The sequence below is a fragment of the Ammospiza caudacuta genome, chromosome 2, assembly GCF_027887145.1.
Source record: "Ammospiza caudacuta isolate bAmmCau1 chromosome 2, bAmmCau1.pri, whole genome shotgun sequence".
In the NCBI taxonomy this organism is placed as follows: Eukaryota; Metazoa; Chordata; class Aves; order Passeriformes; family Passerellidae; genus Ammospiza; species Ammospiza caudacuta.
The window spans coordinates 31,390,586-31,407,357 of record NC_080594.1 but is presented as its reverse complement, the minus strand read 5'-3'; the positions used below and the strand labels follow the sequence as shown (position 1 = coordinate 31,407,357).

The following is a 16,772-nucleotide window of genomic DNA, read 5'->3' as shown; positions in this document are numbered from 1 at the left end:
AAGATATGCTTTAAGTGGCTGCCTTTGCCTAGGGGGCATAAAAAAGAAGTTATGGAATAATGACTTATACAACATATCGTGACAGTATTCGAAGAAACAGAAAATATATTCCTTAAATTGTACCATAACTGATAAAAGCTGTAAGAGTCATCTTTCATAAAACTTAGATCTTTTAATAAAACCAAAAAGGACTATGGGGGGGTAAATAAGGAAGACAGTATGCAATCTGCACACATGGTAAACTTACATGATATAACCCATTTTCTCTGATTCGTGGTGGGTACACTACACATTTCAGTTCTTACCCATAACCATTTTGTATCTCATCTGCTTCACAGTCAAAACAATATTGGAAACTTATTTTGCTTTTATGTGGTCTCAGGCTGTTCTTCCTGTCCACCTATCTGTTGTAGCAGACACATGCTAAATGTCCCAAGGGAAACTAAAATTCCATCAGAGTTGATTCAGAAGGCAGTGCTTGATACGCTGCATGAGCACTTCTCTGAGGAGTCCTGTGAGTTTCTGGACAACATAATGTTCTGTTTCTGGGTGGAAAATTGCAGTTTTCATCCTTCTGGATAGGCTGATTTATTTTCTGAGTATAATCAGCTGCAGTATTCTTGCAGTGTGCAAGCAAATTGAGGCAGTAACTCTGGGAGGTGGGAATTTGCAAATTTGTCTTAGCCTTGACTCCAAAAGCCAAAATACAACAATATAAATGTGTGCACTGTTTCACTGCTGTTATTTTCCAGAAGTATCCATCTGCTTTGTTTTGTGGGCAGAGTTTGAATGGATTCACACTACCCCTTGTCCAATTTTCAGAAGGGCTGAAAAGCTTCTATTGCATCATAGCTTATAAATTCATTAAAGTACATTAATTTAGCACGGTCCATTGAAACTTCCTGTCATAAGAGGAAGTATGTGACTGTTTAATTTAGAAAATTATTCTGCTTCTTTCATTCCTCTGTTTTCTCTCTCATGGACTGGACTAGACATAACTAGAGCTCAGTGGGAAGGAAAGTCATGGTTCACTGGGATTTCTCTTTTTTTTTTTTTTTTTCTTTTCTGCCTTAATTTACCTTCTTCATCTCATACTATTATGTAGCTGTTATATTTTCCTCTCTTCACCAGTCTTCTGGACACACCAGACTAATTTTTCAAACAGTATTGTGAGTTATACTAGGAGAATGTTTCTGAAAATAAGTTAATTTCATAATAAATAAAGGAGAGGAGAGGGTGCTTTGGCCAAATTGCTGTGGTCTGTCGGGGTTTATAACCAGTAAAGCTTAATTCCACTAGGAATATTCTTGGTCAGGTTCTTCAAAAAGGAGAGGCAGATCTTATTTCTGTATGTTTTAACCAAATATAAATAAGGATATGTGACTAAATTGTTCCAAGGTAAAGGTGAGAGGGATAGATACTAACACATTTACTGACAATAACTAGATAACCACCTCCCAATTCAATATGTTGCTTAACATGTTCTTTAAATCCCATATTGCCTTTGTAACCATAAACTTATTCTACCCAATCAATTATTTCTTTGAACACAAATTTGGGATACTCTGGCAAATTTTTTGTCATAAGAGTACCTGCACTGTGTGCATTTTATTCAAGGGTAGTCTATTTTTTTGTCTTGTTATGGTCTTTTTTTTTTCTTTAGCTGTGTAATATAGAGACACATTGCTAAGTATCTTGAACATATTGCCTTCAACCTTACACATTAATAAAACCTTACCTCTTATTCAAGAAAAATGTGAGCATCATTTGCTTTTGAAAAGGGCCTCTTGAACTTTGCAGAAGCTCTTACTGGTACTTCTAGAAGACACAAAAGTCCTAAAAATTGGTTTAATTTCTTTTTAAATGTAGGACTTTTTCCCTTCTCTGTTTCAATTTCTTTTAGGACACAGCTATCCAAATTACCTCCTGAGACTTTGTTTGTACTCTGTTCTATCAAAATTAAATATTTAAAATTTACTGCCCCTTTAAAATGTAGCCCTTAATGAGGTTACTCTGCTGAGGAAAGCTGTTTCCTCATGATAGTTGTGCAGCAAATTGGCAGTGCCTTACAGAGAAGGGCTATAGGTTGCAACTTGAGGAAGTCCATCTTGCAAATAAAACTCTGCATCTCTTTTTGCAGAAAGCCACTTCAGCTGCCAACACACAACTTTGTATTATAACCTCAGAAAGCTGAGGCCCAGTGTTGCTGATTTGCCTGCTTTCAAATCTGCTTCCACTATTCATGCCTCTCCCACTGTTCTTGAATCTCACAGCTTGCTATCTTCCTCAGCTCTAAGTTTAATGATAAAAAGTCATGTAGAATTATTTGGACTAAAAGTAGCTACTGCTTTTCCATATATATATATAATTGGCTGTGGCAAGGGAATATCAACAAGAATTTGGTAAGGAATAGCTAGGATCAAGGACAAAAAAATAGATTTACAGGAAGAAGCCCTGAGATTGTACTCCAGCATATAAAGCTCCAGAGATCCAAGTATGAAATGTGACCTGAGGTTAATAACTTCAAATGGCTGCACAAGTAAATAATGAAGAAGCTATTTGTCTTTAAAAAGGGAGGAGCAGGGTGCTCAGGTGAAGAAACAGAAGTGTTTGTGCCTTTTAGATAACTGCTCATTATCATTTGGAAATGGTCACCTCTGTTGAATATGTGTGCTTTAAAAAAATTAAAGGAATCTGTGTAGGCAGCTTTAGCCTTGTCAGGCCACAGGGAAGGAATGTATGTAGTTTGCTCTGGAAATAACTCTTTGATTACTGATTAGTAAGCCAGGTTGTGGGGGATGCTTAATCTAATGGAGATTGAAGGAGGAAATGTGTCCCTGGTAATAGCATAGAGGTGGCCATCTCAACCCTTTGAGAAATGTTGATAGTTTTTACAGACTTGTGTGAGATTTGAAAACAAAAATTGTTAAAATAAGCAAGAGCACAGAGTAGGAAAAGAGAGAGAAACTTGCTATATTTACTGAGAAGAGCAAAGGGTAGGATTTGGGCTGCCTGAGAAGGGGAGATTGCTATAGGGATATGGGTAAGAAGTTTTGGAAAATTTTAAATGGGAAATAGTTGAATTTATAAAGGGAAACAATAAATAGAGCACTTAAAAACTGTTATTCCTGGAAATATTTTCAGCAAGGCTGCAAGAAATATTTCCCAAGAAAATAATGTTTATACTGAAAACAGACTATTATATTTTTTTCAGGACATAAAAGTAGCTGAAGTTGACCTGAAGGATTTAATTGATAGCTGATTTTCAGAATTACCAGTGATTGTGACATTCTTGGAGTTTGGTTTGACATACAGTTCAGCAACTGTCACTGGTTGTGAGTTTTGTTAATTGGAGATGTAATTCTGGTTTTCTACCATTTGTATTACTTTTATACTGATGTAGTGGGAGGAGAGTGCACGCTGAGAAAATTATGTGTTCTTTGGAAAAGAGTTAAGTTTATTATTATCTGTTGTCTTTTGAAAAACTGGGTGATCCTGAAGTACGTTGTAGCTCTAGACAGTGGTTTGTTGTCAGATTTTAAAATACAAATGAAATTGAGTTCTTCATTGGTTAAAAAGTAAACAGAATAACCTGAATTAATTGGAGCTCTTTATACTTTTATTTCTTGAAATCCTTGTTGGATTATTGGGTAACCTCCTTTAAAAAATAAATTAAAAAAGCAAGCAGAATGCCTCTCTAACAGTCATACTCTTTTTAATGAAAATTGTGTGAAAAGTGATGTTTCTCTGACAAAGGTTTTCCTTGTGATGGCACAATAAACACTACCTAACACAATAGGAATCAACTGAAAAGCATTTTGTAGATTTATGCAAATATGAGATCTCTCTTCTCTGTTGAAAGACAAATCATATCGCTATTGCAAGCCACATAGGCTGTAATGCTCACTCATTTTTTTTGAATGGCACAGTCAGCAGTCATGTTGCTCAGGAATTCTTGCTGGAAGCAGTTCTAGTCAACATTTTCCTTCATGACCTGAAGAAAGTAGTGAACAGAAGTTCACTGACAGTATTAAGTCCTTTTGTGTAGCCAAATGCTATGCCAAGGAAAGGAGTTCCAAAAGAACTCATAAAACAGAGTGGACAGGCAAATAAGGGGTAGAAGATCTTTAAATACTTTAAAACATCTGGGTAAAAGTATTCTAAACCTTCTTCACAAAATCCAGGAAAGAAGGTCCTGGAGTCATCATTGGCAGTTCTCTGAAATCATTGGCTCAGCTCAAGCAATTTTCAAAAGAGCCAATGATAAGTCATCATCACCACATCACCAGAAAGGGTGTTGTGAGTAAGACAGAGATGATGTTTTGTCACCATGCAAACCTTAATATGCCCATTTTTTGAATACCGGGTGAAGGCTTAGAGTCTCCAGAATGAACTAATGATTTAGATATGATACAAAGGAGAGGAATTCATGCCGCAGGGGATAGAGTAGCTGCCTTAAGAAGGAAAAAATCAGAAGTCAGGGTTGCTTCAGTTTGAAGAGGAGAAGGCTGAGGCGTATATGCAATCACAGTTTTCAAAATCAGAAATACACTGAATAAGGTGGATGTGGAATTGTTCACCAAATTGTGCAATATAAGAAACAGGTGGTATTCAAAACCAGTAAATAAACATAGATACATTAGTGGCTAAATTATTTCTTTACACATCAGGTTTAAGCCTCTGGAGCTTGCTGCTCCATGGGGTTATGAAGTGGGCACTATCAGCTGGTTCAGAAAACAATTAGACATATTCCTGGGGAATCTGGGCACATTACCAGGACTGGGCCAGGGATAATTCTAATATTCCTTCTGATATTCCCTAGTGCAACAATTATGGATGATGGAGAAGTTTCCTGGGGAATCTGGGTACATTACCAGGACTGAGCCAGGGATAATTCTAATATTCCTTCTGATATTCCCTAATGCAACAATTATGGATGCTGGAGAAGTATGAGGGGAAGATACTGTAGGAAGCAGTAGCCTCCTGTGTTTGCCCCAAATACTACTCCTGGAAATAGGGCACAAGGCTGCATTGCCTTTGTTGTGATCCAGTACAGTGTTATTTCTCACATTCTTGTGTTTTGGTTGTTTAATGAAGACATTTGCCTGCAGTTTTAAATGGACCTGCAGCAAGAAGTGGATGGAGTTTGTCTGGGAGAATGGCTTCTCCTGATTGTGATCCATGGATATTACTCAGTGAAAGGAAGAACAGACTGAGCCATTATTCTTCTGGTGTCATATGCATCATCATATACGTCTTCCAGTTTCATTGTATCAGATTTGTGCAATCAGTGTGATGAAATACTAAAATAGCTAAATGAGTAATATTTGAGCAGATGCCCCATGACCAACCAAAGGCAGCAATTACCTGCCCCTCTTGCCAAGTAAAACACAGTAACTTAAACTGTGATTTAGTCTGACAAATGATTTGTGGTTTAAGCCTAGAACCTCCTGATTCACACACCAGTACACAGTCAGTTACTTCAATTTGGATGATGAATGCTGACTCATTAGCCTCCAGTACTGAATTTTATTCCAGCTGAAATCTCTACCCTTTGGTATACTTCTACATATTTTGTCCCCATTTTATCAGGCTTTTTCTTCAGCATATTCAGCACTTTAGTAATATTTAGGAGAGGACTGTGTGCTTCAAGGTGGGAAGTGAGTATGACTTGGTAGGACCAAGAACCGTGTATTCAACCCAACAAATACTGTTTAGATCACTTGGTGTTTTGGTAACTGATGTAATGTCAAATCCACTGATCCAGTGAAACGCACGTGCAGTCTTGGCTGCGAAAGCAACATCTGACAGGGCTGAATCAATGACTGCATAGCTTTTAAAGAGGGTTCTTGTCAACACAAGTGCAACAGAGCACCATCTCTCTCTGTCCGTGACTAGAAGAAAGAAATGAGAAACCACTTTCAACCAGATGGTGATTCCTTCTAGATGAAGTAGGAGTCTTGTGCTCAGTATTTTCCATGAAGTTCATTTTACTCCAGTATTTTGTTGCACTTTGTCTTGTGCACAGAAGATTATAGGTCAAATAAGCATGAGGGAATTAATAAAAACCCTGAATCAGTGGGAAAGGCAGAAAGAAGGGAAAGAATCAACCTGAAATATTTCTAACCACTGAGCTGTAGTCTGGAGGTTGGATACTTTTGCACATTGGTCCACAAAGTAGTCCAATGACTACTAGCTAGGAAATTACTGTATTTAAAATGTGACAACAAAAGAATTGCAATTAATAATCCTAGTAGTTCTTACTTATCAAGAAACACTTTTTACTGCCTTCTGTATGAGTTGTTATGTTATATTATATTGCAAACATGCAGCTTTGAACATCTTTGAGACAGTTAGCATCCTCTTAAAGATTCAAACCTGCCAATATTGCAAAGAGTGAATCAAGTACTCAAGCAAAGGAGTTTACATGTCTGCTCAACTCTGCTATTGCTAAAGCATTTTCTTCCTTGTTTAGAATATGGGTGGATAGGATCAAGAACCTTGCTATACTATTTTGATATAGGGTATTCAATCCTGGCAGTGTCCAAAACTTTCCATTAGCTTGTCGCTTGACCTTACTGAAAAAGTAATATACAGAAATAAATGGTTTTCTCATCTTTGATGTAATTTATTCTTACTGACTTTGAGAAAATATGCATATAAAGGAGGAAGATTTAAATAGATTCTAACTTCTTACTTTCAGGTTCCTGAGCATGCAGAACTTGCCTGGATTCTTGGGTGCTTAACTAATGTGCCACGTCTGCTACGTTTGCCCCAGTGGAAGGTATGGACAGTTTGGTAAATTTAAAAGAAATTTATGGGAATTGAGTAGAAATGTTATCCTGGAAATACTTGTCATGTATGAAGTACCAACTTTACCTTGGTTGTTCTTGCTTTAAGTAATTCTGTAGTCTTGTGGTGGAAGGGGTAAAACATACCTCTCCAGTTCTGTTCTTCTTAGTGAACATTTTTCTGCTGGAAGCTACAGAATTGTGGTTTTGGCAGAGATTTGCAGAAAAACTGTGCTAAAAAGGAGGTTTGTTTGCTGTTATTAAACTGCTAGAACATTCAGTGTTATTTCAGTGCTTGTTTAATAATGCAGGAGTAATGGAAGATATTGCAGTGGAAACCTTGGGCCTTGCCGATTAAGGAGTTCCATAAACAGCTTTTTATTTTCCACTATAAAGAGTGGCTGCTCTGTAGATTTTATGGAAGAGTGTTCAAAAGAGGCATATGTTTGAAGAGGAGTATAGAAATTATAAATATTAAAAATGTGCTGAGTGATATTTTATCTTAAATGTTTGCCTCTATGAGTGTCAAATATTCATCTTCTTAATCTTGGTGTTGCATTAGCCTGACTGCATCAATAGAGTTCTTACATTTAATTTCCTTGTATTTTATTTTGACATTTAGTAAGCAGAAAAAGACAGGAGAGAGAAGTATCTGAAAAGGGGAAAAAAAAAAAACCCAACAGCTTAAGAGCAGTTTGGGCTTGCAGAGTTCAGAGCAGCCTTAAATACCTCCAGATGTTTTCTTTTTTCCTGCTTTCCTTCTTAATTAAATAAAACCAGTAAAACTTAAATACAGCAACCAGTGTTAATGCATGGCATAGATTAAAGCAAACCTTTTCAAACCTGAGGTTCTAAAGTTAAGCTCCTAAATCCTACTTTGACTGGATTGACTTTCCAGACCTACAGATAGGTGTTACAGGTGCTAGGCTTTGCAAATTAGGTTCCCTGAACCCTAGGCACTTAAGATGGAGACAGAATTCAGGATCTGTTGGAGAGTGTGAGACAAGTTGAAATATATTTGATCAGTCCTAATGAAATAATTCAGATTTCAAGGGGGTTAGTATACTTAAATATTCCTAAAAGTAAAACACAGATATGTCATTGCTAGAACAGTGTTAGTGTTTGCACCCTGACTGTCTTGATCTAGGTGATCCATATCAGGGAGCAGTAGAGGACTTGAATGCATTAGGTAGATTGTGGGGAGCAGTGAGAACTGATGGAGACAGCACTGGACTCTGCCTCTGTAGGTCTGGCTTCTCCCAGCTGTCACTGGCTGTCCTGGTGACTGTGTGTGATCACTGTGTCTTGATCTCTAACACAGGTTAATACCTTTTAATATCTTTTTGTATCTCCAATATGAAGTGTTTCAAAATTTTATTGCTGAAGACACTATTTAAAAAGTAGGATTTATGTGTAATATCCAAGTTTAATAACTTAGCCTTATGGTTTTGCATTTGAAATCATTTCCATTAATATGGTTACAAACAGAAAACAAAAGAAACCCTATGTTCCCTTCTCACTAGAATATCAGAACAGTGTAGAGAAATTCATAAATGTAAGACATCAACCAGAATATATTCATAAGTAGTGGATTTTACTTGACACTGTCTTCTGTAGAGCTACATAATAAATTTCTCAATTACTCAGAATTCTAATTAATTAAAATCACAGACCTTGATACCATTAGTCAAAAGTGTGATTCTTCTGTTTTTCTTTTCCAAACAGATGAAGCGTGCCAGCCAGAATAGCGAAGGAACTGTTGGTTTGTTGACTTACCCTGTGCTTCAAGCAGCAGATATTTTACTGTACAAGTAAGAGGCAGCATGTGAGCCCATGGGCAATGTCTGTTCAGCTACATTGGAATGAATGCCTGTCAGGTCAACACGCTAACTTATTGAGCAGGGGAGCTGGGTGTGATTAGATCAGAAGATTGGAAATGGATGACAGACAGACTCTTGAGTGGCTGGTTGAAATCTAGCCTGGTTAAAAAGCTACTGACAGGGCTGTAAAGAGCAAAATCTGGTCATGTGAGAATAATTATTAGGCAATTGTAACAGACTGATTTTTAATTATACATATTGCACATTCACACTGATACACTTTTTTTTTAAAGTACTTATGCTTTATTTTATGCAGTGTACTGTACTTAAACTGTCTGTATGTAGCATACCAATATTAGTGGGGGATTCTGTGTAGGCCAGTTCATACTGGTGAAAAAGTGAAACTTACTGACTGCAGCTTGTAGTACCTGGCTAGTGCTGCAGTGGAAACAGCCCCTAGTGAGGGACTGGGGACTCACCATGCCTAAGCCTGTAGCCTGGCTAATAGAACTTGTAGTGCATTGTAATCACTAGTTGTATTTCATAATATGATTTAAACTGTCTCAGTAAGTAAATGTTGAAGACAGTGCACCCTATATGATTTTTTTTTTTTATGTTCAGAGCATATGTACTTTGTAGCATTGTTCTGAAGGAACTTGTGAGTATTGATTGGGACGGAGAATTAACACAGAACTGAGGACAAGGATGTCAGGTCAGACTAACCAAGATTAACCAGCTGTGAATTCAGAAAAATGTATCTAGAGAAATTTCATGTTAATTGATCATAGTAGGGAAAACGGGACTGTTAAAAGACCAAGAGATGGTATTTCTAATTTACCTAAATTTTAACTAAAAATAACAGGAAGCAAGCAAAAGGCAGAATTATTTTGAATATCGTAATGATTTTATTTGAAGTGAGTCCCATTTGATTGTCAAATATTTGAGTGATTTGAGCATCAAGTATTTAAGGGTGAAATTTAGACAACTTTATCAGAAATCACGTTGTTTTGATTGAGCTCAACCATGTCTGTCTCTTCCATCTCTAATAAGATCAGGTGTTTCATCTTTCCTTAGCAAAGCCAGTGGTTTGTTGGCTACTATCTGTATTAACAGCAGGCTGTCCACCCAGAGCACAAAACAAGGAATTGAAAGAGAAACAGTATCTCTTTGAAGAAACTTGACTTAATGTCTTTAATAAGAAATGTTTTAATGTAAACAAAATAATATGAGGAACAAGAATTGGTGAGAAATGGAAACACAGGAAGGGAACAGCAGTCATGAAGTAGAATTTAGAGCTGGAGGAGGGGGAGAAACAGTACTAGCTCAGATGAACCAAGGATCAAAGAGACAGGAAAATGGACAGAAGGTAAATGCACGACAGAAAGAAGTAAAAATAGCACCAGAATAGAAAAAGTTTTTTTAAAAGCCAGCAAGGAAAAAGGCAAGGTATCGTGCAGAGACTTTTATGGAGATAATATGTTTTCTGTTTAGTGGCAAACTTTGTGAATATGGAACCATTTTGGCATATGGAAACATTTCTTTTGACCTGCTTAAAGTATATTGATTATGGTAACTGATTTTCTCTCAGTTATAGGGCACTGTGCTGTCCTATTGATTCCTACTGTAACTGTTTTTAGGTTGCCTTGCTGGCTGGTTGAGAATAAAGGTGGACAAATTGATTCCAGTAATTCAGAATCGGAAGGAAAGCGTACCATGTTGATCTGAAATTTTCTGGGAACTTAAAAGATGCATGGTGAACTTCCTTATTTTGGAACATGTCCAGTATTCATAGCTGAATACCCCGTAAGCCTTAGGAAAAAAAATCTGCTGGGGGATGGGAAAGTAATCAAAAGCTGGCAAGATTTCAAGTCTGCCTCATCTAAAAGAATCATACATTTTTAGCAAGTATGATTAACTGTGGGAAAGAATCACCAGGGGAAGTAATGGACTCTTCACCTCCTCATGTCCTCTGATGCAGATTGTGTTTCCCTCCAGAAGTGTATTCAAGCCATTGAGTTCAATACAGAAGATCAAATTATCCTTTGAATCCTCTAATAACTCTTGTGACAATAGAGGCGCTGGACCACATGATTTATACAATTGTGATGAAGAAGAAACACTCTCTTCTTTCCTTCCCTTGATACATTCTCAGTACTAACTCCTCAACAGCAGTTATGTTTTCCTGAGACTTGACATGACAAGCTGCCTGCACTTTATGCCTTGCAGATCTTTCTTACTTTTTTTTACACTATAGCATGTGCTCTTTGATCTCTAAAGAGGCAACAGGAGATACTAAAGAAACCTTTCTTTGAGCTGAGTTTAATGAGTTGCTCTTACAGGTATCTTTGCCATATATGTCTTCACAAATGGCTATTTTTGCCCTTGGTTATGTGCTTCAGTTCAGCACAAAAAGCAGAGTCATCCTTGAATATGTTCAGTTTGGGATCTTGCTCCCACAGCACCTTTATCTAGCTGGGACTGAGTGTTTGGCTCAGTCTGGCCCTCAGTCATGGCAGAAGCTGTTACAGTCTTGAGTAACCTTTCAGCAGAACCAGAGAGCTTTGCTGAGTTTCCTGTATCTGTCTTTTATTAAAAGGTCAACACGTGTTCCTGTTGGAGAAGATCAAGTCCTGCACCTGGAACTAGCCCAAGATATAGCACAACATTTCAACAAGAAATATGGAGAATTCTTTCCTGTGCCCAAAGCCATTTTAAGTGAGTTCGTTATTTTTTTCCCCTTAACTGCACTTCGAAGTTGAAGATGGATTTAAACATTGTGGAAGTAGTTTCAGGGACCAAGAAAAAGGGGCAAACTGATATTAAGGGAGTGGAAAATTAAAACCTGGCAAAAAGAGCCTAGAGGCTGTGAAAATGAACTCCCAAGATAGATATAAGGCTTTAGAAATCCATGGTTGAGGAATGTACGTGACGTCTGGTATTCTAGTCCAGTGGGCCAGATGCACTCTGCTGCCAGTCAGCCTTGCTCTTCACGCACTGGACTTTTTAAAAAGAGTAGGGTCTCTATTCCATGTTGCTCATTCAGGAGACATGTAAGCAACAAGGCAACAGACCTCTAGCAAGCAGAATTCTTCAGTGTCCAAGTCAGAGATGTTTACTTTAAGGTTGCTGAACAGCCTGTTGGGTTATATGTACAGTGCTCCAATTTTTTTTAAGGGTGTTTAATATATGCTTGAGTATTTCAATATGTGTCTGTCACAGAGCTTAAGACTTTACGGTTTTGATCTTAGTCTCAGGAAGACTTACAAGGAAAATCTTCTCAGCCATTTTTGAGCTGTAAGGTCATAGGCCGGGGGGTGAGGAGGAGTCAGATGGCGCAAATGGCATGTTTGCTAAGAAACGTGAAGAATTGGGCAAGGATGAAGCGCTGCATCTTTGTTGTAAGTAATGTAGAGGAATGCACAGCAGAGACCTTCGCCCCCAAAAGGGCAAGGAGCTCTCACCTTAGAAAAGACAGGCAGTAATAAAGCTTTCTCAATTTTCAAGCCTCAGTGACAAAAATTATGTTAGACCTGGAGTGGTGTTTTGAGAATATCAGGGATTGCAAATGCTACAGTTTCTAATGGAGTACTAAACACTACAGAGAGGAGCTGAGTGTAGCCTCTGATGCAAGTGAGACTGTTTACCATTAAATAAAAAGCTCAATTTGGAAAAAAAAAAAGGAAAAAAACATTTAATTTTGCTCCCAAAAGGTATTCCTTCTTAAGTAGTACTTCTGAAGTACTACTTCATAAGTATATGCAAACCAACAAAACATCCTAGATGGATGGAGAAGGTAGAGGACCTATTCAGACTCACTAGCTGTAGACAATTGAATTACCTGGACTCTTTCAAATTTGCAGAAGAGACTCTTCCAAAAAGTGATTTCAGAACAAAGCACTTTCTGGGGCAGTCTGAATTGTATGCTGGAAGAACCCTTATCCTTTCACTGAGTACATAGGCCATCTATGACCAGTATGCAGGTAATTTTGTTGGCTGTATTAGGTGTGTAAAAACAACTGGTATTAGTACTCTGTAGATAAGTGATACTTTAGGTACTCCATGAATTATATTTCTTGGTGAAAAACTGAAGCAGTGTGGATTGATGCTGTTAAAGTACTTTGCAATATTCTCCTAATGCTACTTACCTGTTTCATGTACATGCATGTATCTTAGCAGTTTGTACAACACCCACACCCTTCTTATCTAAACAGTGCTTTACATCTAACAGAGCTGGTCAGTGTTGAGTTAGAGAATTTTAATAACTGTTTTACTGAGATTTAGGAGAATTTGCAAGAGATTTTGAGTGGAAGAGTTTCCTGAAATAAGGAGATTAACTGTTATGGGATTCTATTTTTTTTTTTTTACCAGTGGAGTTAACCTGTTTCTCTGCTGCTCAAAACTATTCAGTAAAGTGCAGTGATAGATGAGGGAAAAATTTGGGGGGAAATCAGCATGTAAGCCACATAAAATATTAGAAGTAGCTCCAGCAGAATTTCCTGCTTCTTGAGGATGGAAGAAATGGAATGGGCTTCATTCAGCTTATGAGAGGAGAAAGGTGGCTTCTTAGAAGGACGGGAAGGATGCAAGGACTAAACAGAACATACATGATTGTGCTCACAGTTCATTTTCGAGCAAGAATAAACAGCTTCATCATATAGCTGCACACTGTTCTTAGCAATTGTCATAAGAAACCATTGTCTGTGCTCATAACTTTTTGTTTTTAAAGGTACAACAAAGAGAATAAAATCCCTCAGAGATCCGTCGGCGAAGATGTCCAAGTCAGACCCGCAGAAGTTAGCCACCATTACCATAGCAGACAGCCCAGATGAAATAGTGCTGAAGTTCCGCAAAGCTGTGACTGACTTCACCTCGGAGGTGACCTACGAGCCCGCCGCCCGCCCCGGTGTCTCCAACCTGGTGTCCATCCACGCCGCGGTGACGGGGCTGAGCATCAAAGACGTGCTGCACCAAGCCACAGGTCTCGACACTGCTCACTACAAAATGGTGGTGGCAGAGGCCGTTATCCAAAAATTTGCACCTATCAGGAGTGAAATCAAGAAACTCCAGGAAGACAAGTCTCATCTGATAAAGGTTTTAGAGGATGGAGCAGAGAAAGCCAAAGAACTGGCTGCTCCTGTCTATCAAGAAATAAGGAGATTGGTGGGATTTCAATAGAAGCTGCTGGACTTGCAGCTTGTAGTTGCAAGGACTTTTGTATCATGGGACAGAGATTTTGTTATTTATAACAAAATCATTTATTAATTATTAATCATTTTGGTTTGAAACAAAAACTTTTTCTCCTGGAAGACCCAAGGAGAATGTTGAAGGTGATTGCATTAAAAAATGTGCATGAAGCCAGGTATTTCCTGTGGGACCAGCATTAAGCTTGTCTGGCTAGGCAAAGAGGGAGGACAGAAGCAATCACAATTCACAAAGAAATTGTGCAAAAGCAGATTATAAGGTTGCCTGTGTGGGTTTTTGGATTTTTCCACTGACCACTGCAAGAAGCTGAAGTGTAGGTAAGGTGATCAGAATCTAGCAGAAGGATTTGTAATCCCCTCAAGAACATGCTTAGCTGTGTATGTGCTGTTGTTACAGAGGGACAATTTATCCTACTGGGGGTTATTCAGCTTTGATATAGTGATTGAACATGTTCTTGGATAACCACAATAAAAGCAGAGACCTAAAAATAAATGCTCAGGATGATGAAGAGAGAACTTACTTCTTATAGTTTCTTCAAATTCAGTGTGAATTATTTTTTTGTATCTATGTAGTTGGTATGAAGTGAATTTCACTTCTGCCATTTGTGCCATCCTGCTGGTCAGGTCTAAGGTGCTTCAGTGAAAAATGACGTGCTTCAGCTGCTCCTGTTTCACCTGCTGTTCTGTTTAACAGGCAGCTCCAGGATTTTCAGTTCAGCATCAAGTCTAGAATTGCTTTAAAAAAGGTGTAGAAGAGGAGATGTAGTCCTGAATCAAAGAAATGTTGGGTTGAGAATCAGAGAACTTTCTGTAAAGTTTACAAAATTGCTTCTTTAGAAAATTGTGCTAAGGTCAGAGCCAGAACAGAGTTAAATAGATCCTTTTGGACTCTTCACTACTGAGCCTTGAGAAAGTGTAGTGATGGGAAAGCAGTGTTAGCCTGCCCTGATCTTGGGCCTCCCAAGATCCACAGACTTGGACTCATGGATTGTGGCACCTGTTGGGGAATGTGTGGCAAAGGGGGATTGCCAAAAGGAGACACCATGTTCTGAAGAGAGGTGGTAGTACATGTTAAAAGGTAATGAAAGCCCTACTGATCCTGTGCCAGCATATTTAGCTGTGTCATTACACTTCATGGTGCTGTGTATGAAGTTGCTGTACTGTAAACTGAGTTAATCCTGTGCTCTGGCAGCTCATAACCACGCTATGCCTGTGGCATTGGTCATGAAGGATTGCAGTCTTACATGACTGAGTTAGTAAAACGTGGGAAGGGGGTTCTACACTGTGCAGTTGGTTGGTTGGTTGTTTTGGGGTTTTCTAAATAGCAGTATTTAGTTAATTATAGTGAGTTAATTCAGAAAGAAATATTTAATTTTCCAAAACATAAAGCTGAGGACTGAGCGTCTCCAGATTTGTGCTGAGACCTGTATTTATTTGTTAGGGATCTGAAGAAGAGAACTGCCATGCAAGAGCTTGATGATGACAGATTTTCTAAAATTAGTCAAGACTAGAGAAGCAGAGTGGATGGAGACAGACTGATTGGAACCAAACTCAGTGTAGACAAGCCTAAGGTAATGTCCTCTGGAAAGAATAAGTATATTCAAAAATTGTCCCTGGTTTTAAATATACTGTAGTGGATAAGGAAAGAATATGTTATAACTGTACATATTTATGTAGTTTTACAAAACTTTTTGTCAGTGTAACAGCTGCATTAGAGCACTAAGATGAAAAATTAAGGTACACAATTACTGCTGCTTCCTGAGTTGGCATAAAATGTTTTCTGTGGTGCTTTTTAAACAGATTGATTTCTGCAAAGGTCCCACAGTATGTACCTTGAGAGAAGCTAACACTGTCCTCATGAAGACTCTGAAAATCTTTATTACTTGCATATCTAGTTTCTACCTGTACCTCTTTTTCACTAGCAAAGATAGATGCATATATTCAAAAGACAACTCAGAGTTTCAAGGTCTCTTTACACTTCTGATACTCAAATCACCTAATATATAGAGTTGCCATTCAACACACCTTCTCTGCAGTGGAAGGAAAATAGGAGCATTCATGGGAGAAGTTGACACCAACAGGTGATTTTGGTTTGTTACTTAAACTGTTCTGAGCAATCTTTCCAAAACTGTTAGATTCTTTTTCAGAAAATCATGTAAGTAGAGCAAGAAAACAAACTTCAATAGAGCCTTTTCTTGGAGGTGAGGATTTAAGGCGTTACATATTTAGCTGTGTTTCAAGCAAATTCACTATTTTGCCTCTTTTTCAACACTACATTGGGGGTTTTTCCTTTCCTTTCCCCTGTCAGTCAAACAAGTCTTATTTGCCTGAGCTATTTCCTAACAGTAAGGAAATATACTTTTTTTTTCATCTTCAGAAAGGTTAAACTTGTGTAAAATGAGTATATTAACCTACTGATGGTTGACTAAGCTTTTCATTTTAGTTGTTCCTGTGGAGGAATTCTCAAAATAACATATGTTTGCCCAGTGAAATAATCTTGATTTCATTAACAAGCACGATCTTTAGAATCCCTTGAGAGAAGACAACAAATGTAGATGTTTGCAGGTATCTGTTGCCTATTTCAGTTTTCTTAGAGCATGTTTTTTTCTGCAAAGTTAACCATCTTGGCACTCAGGTGGTTTAGCTGAGTTTGAAGCAATGAGTTGATTCCAAGCTACTCTCTCCTCTTCTACCTCCCTGTTTCCCTTTGGGAATGTCTTATAAGCACCCATTCTGTATAGGGTTCTGTGGCAATGTTTACTAAGGAATGCAGTTGAGTTGGAATAGCTGTTTAGGGAAAAATTGTTGGAGAAGACGTGATGCTTTATGTTTCATAGTTATTTGTTTCACAAAAATTTGTTTCACATAGTTATTTGTTTCACACAAACTCTAGTGCTGGGGATTTAATGTTTGTTTGCAGCAAAATAGGTGCACTCCTGAAACACATTTTCATCTTTGTT

At 38.0% G+C, this 16,772-nt stretch overlaps 1 protein-coding gene across 1 annotated transcript in view; it reads left to right on the top strand.

Moving 5' to 3' along the window:
• The window catches only part of WARS2 (tryptophanyl tRNA synthetase 2, mitochondrial), a 39,010-nt gene extending 24,793 nt beyond the window's left edge, over positions 1-14,217 (top strand). Inside the window, exons 3-6 of the mRNA XM_058800232.1 lie at positions 6,704-6,784; positions 8,517-8,602; positions 11,208-11,326; positions 13,338-14,217. Of these exons, the coding sequence (XP_058656215.1) occupies positions 6,704-6,784; positions 8,517-8,602; positions 11,208-11,326; positions 13,338-13,786 (735 nt within the window). The 3' untranslated portion in view covers positions 13,787-14,217. The remainder of the gene's footprint in view (positions 1-6,703; positions 6,785-8,516; positions 8,603-11,207; positions 11,327-13,337) is intronic.
• Positions 14,218-16,772: the final 2,555 nt, after the last annotated feature.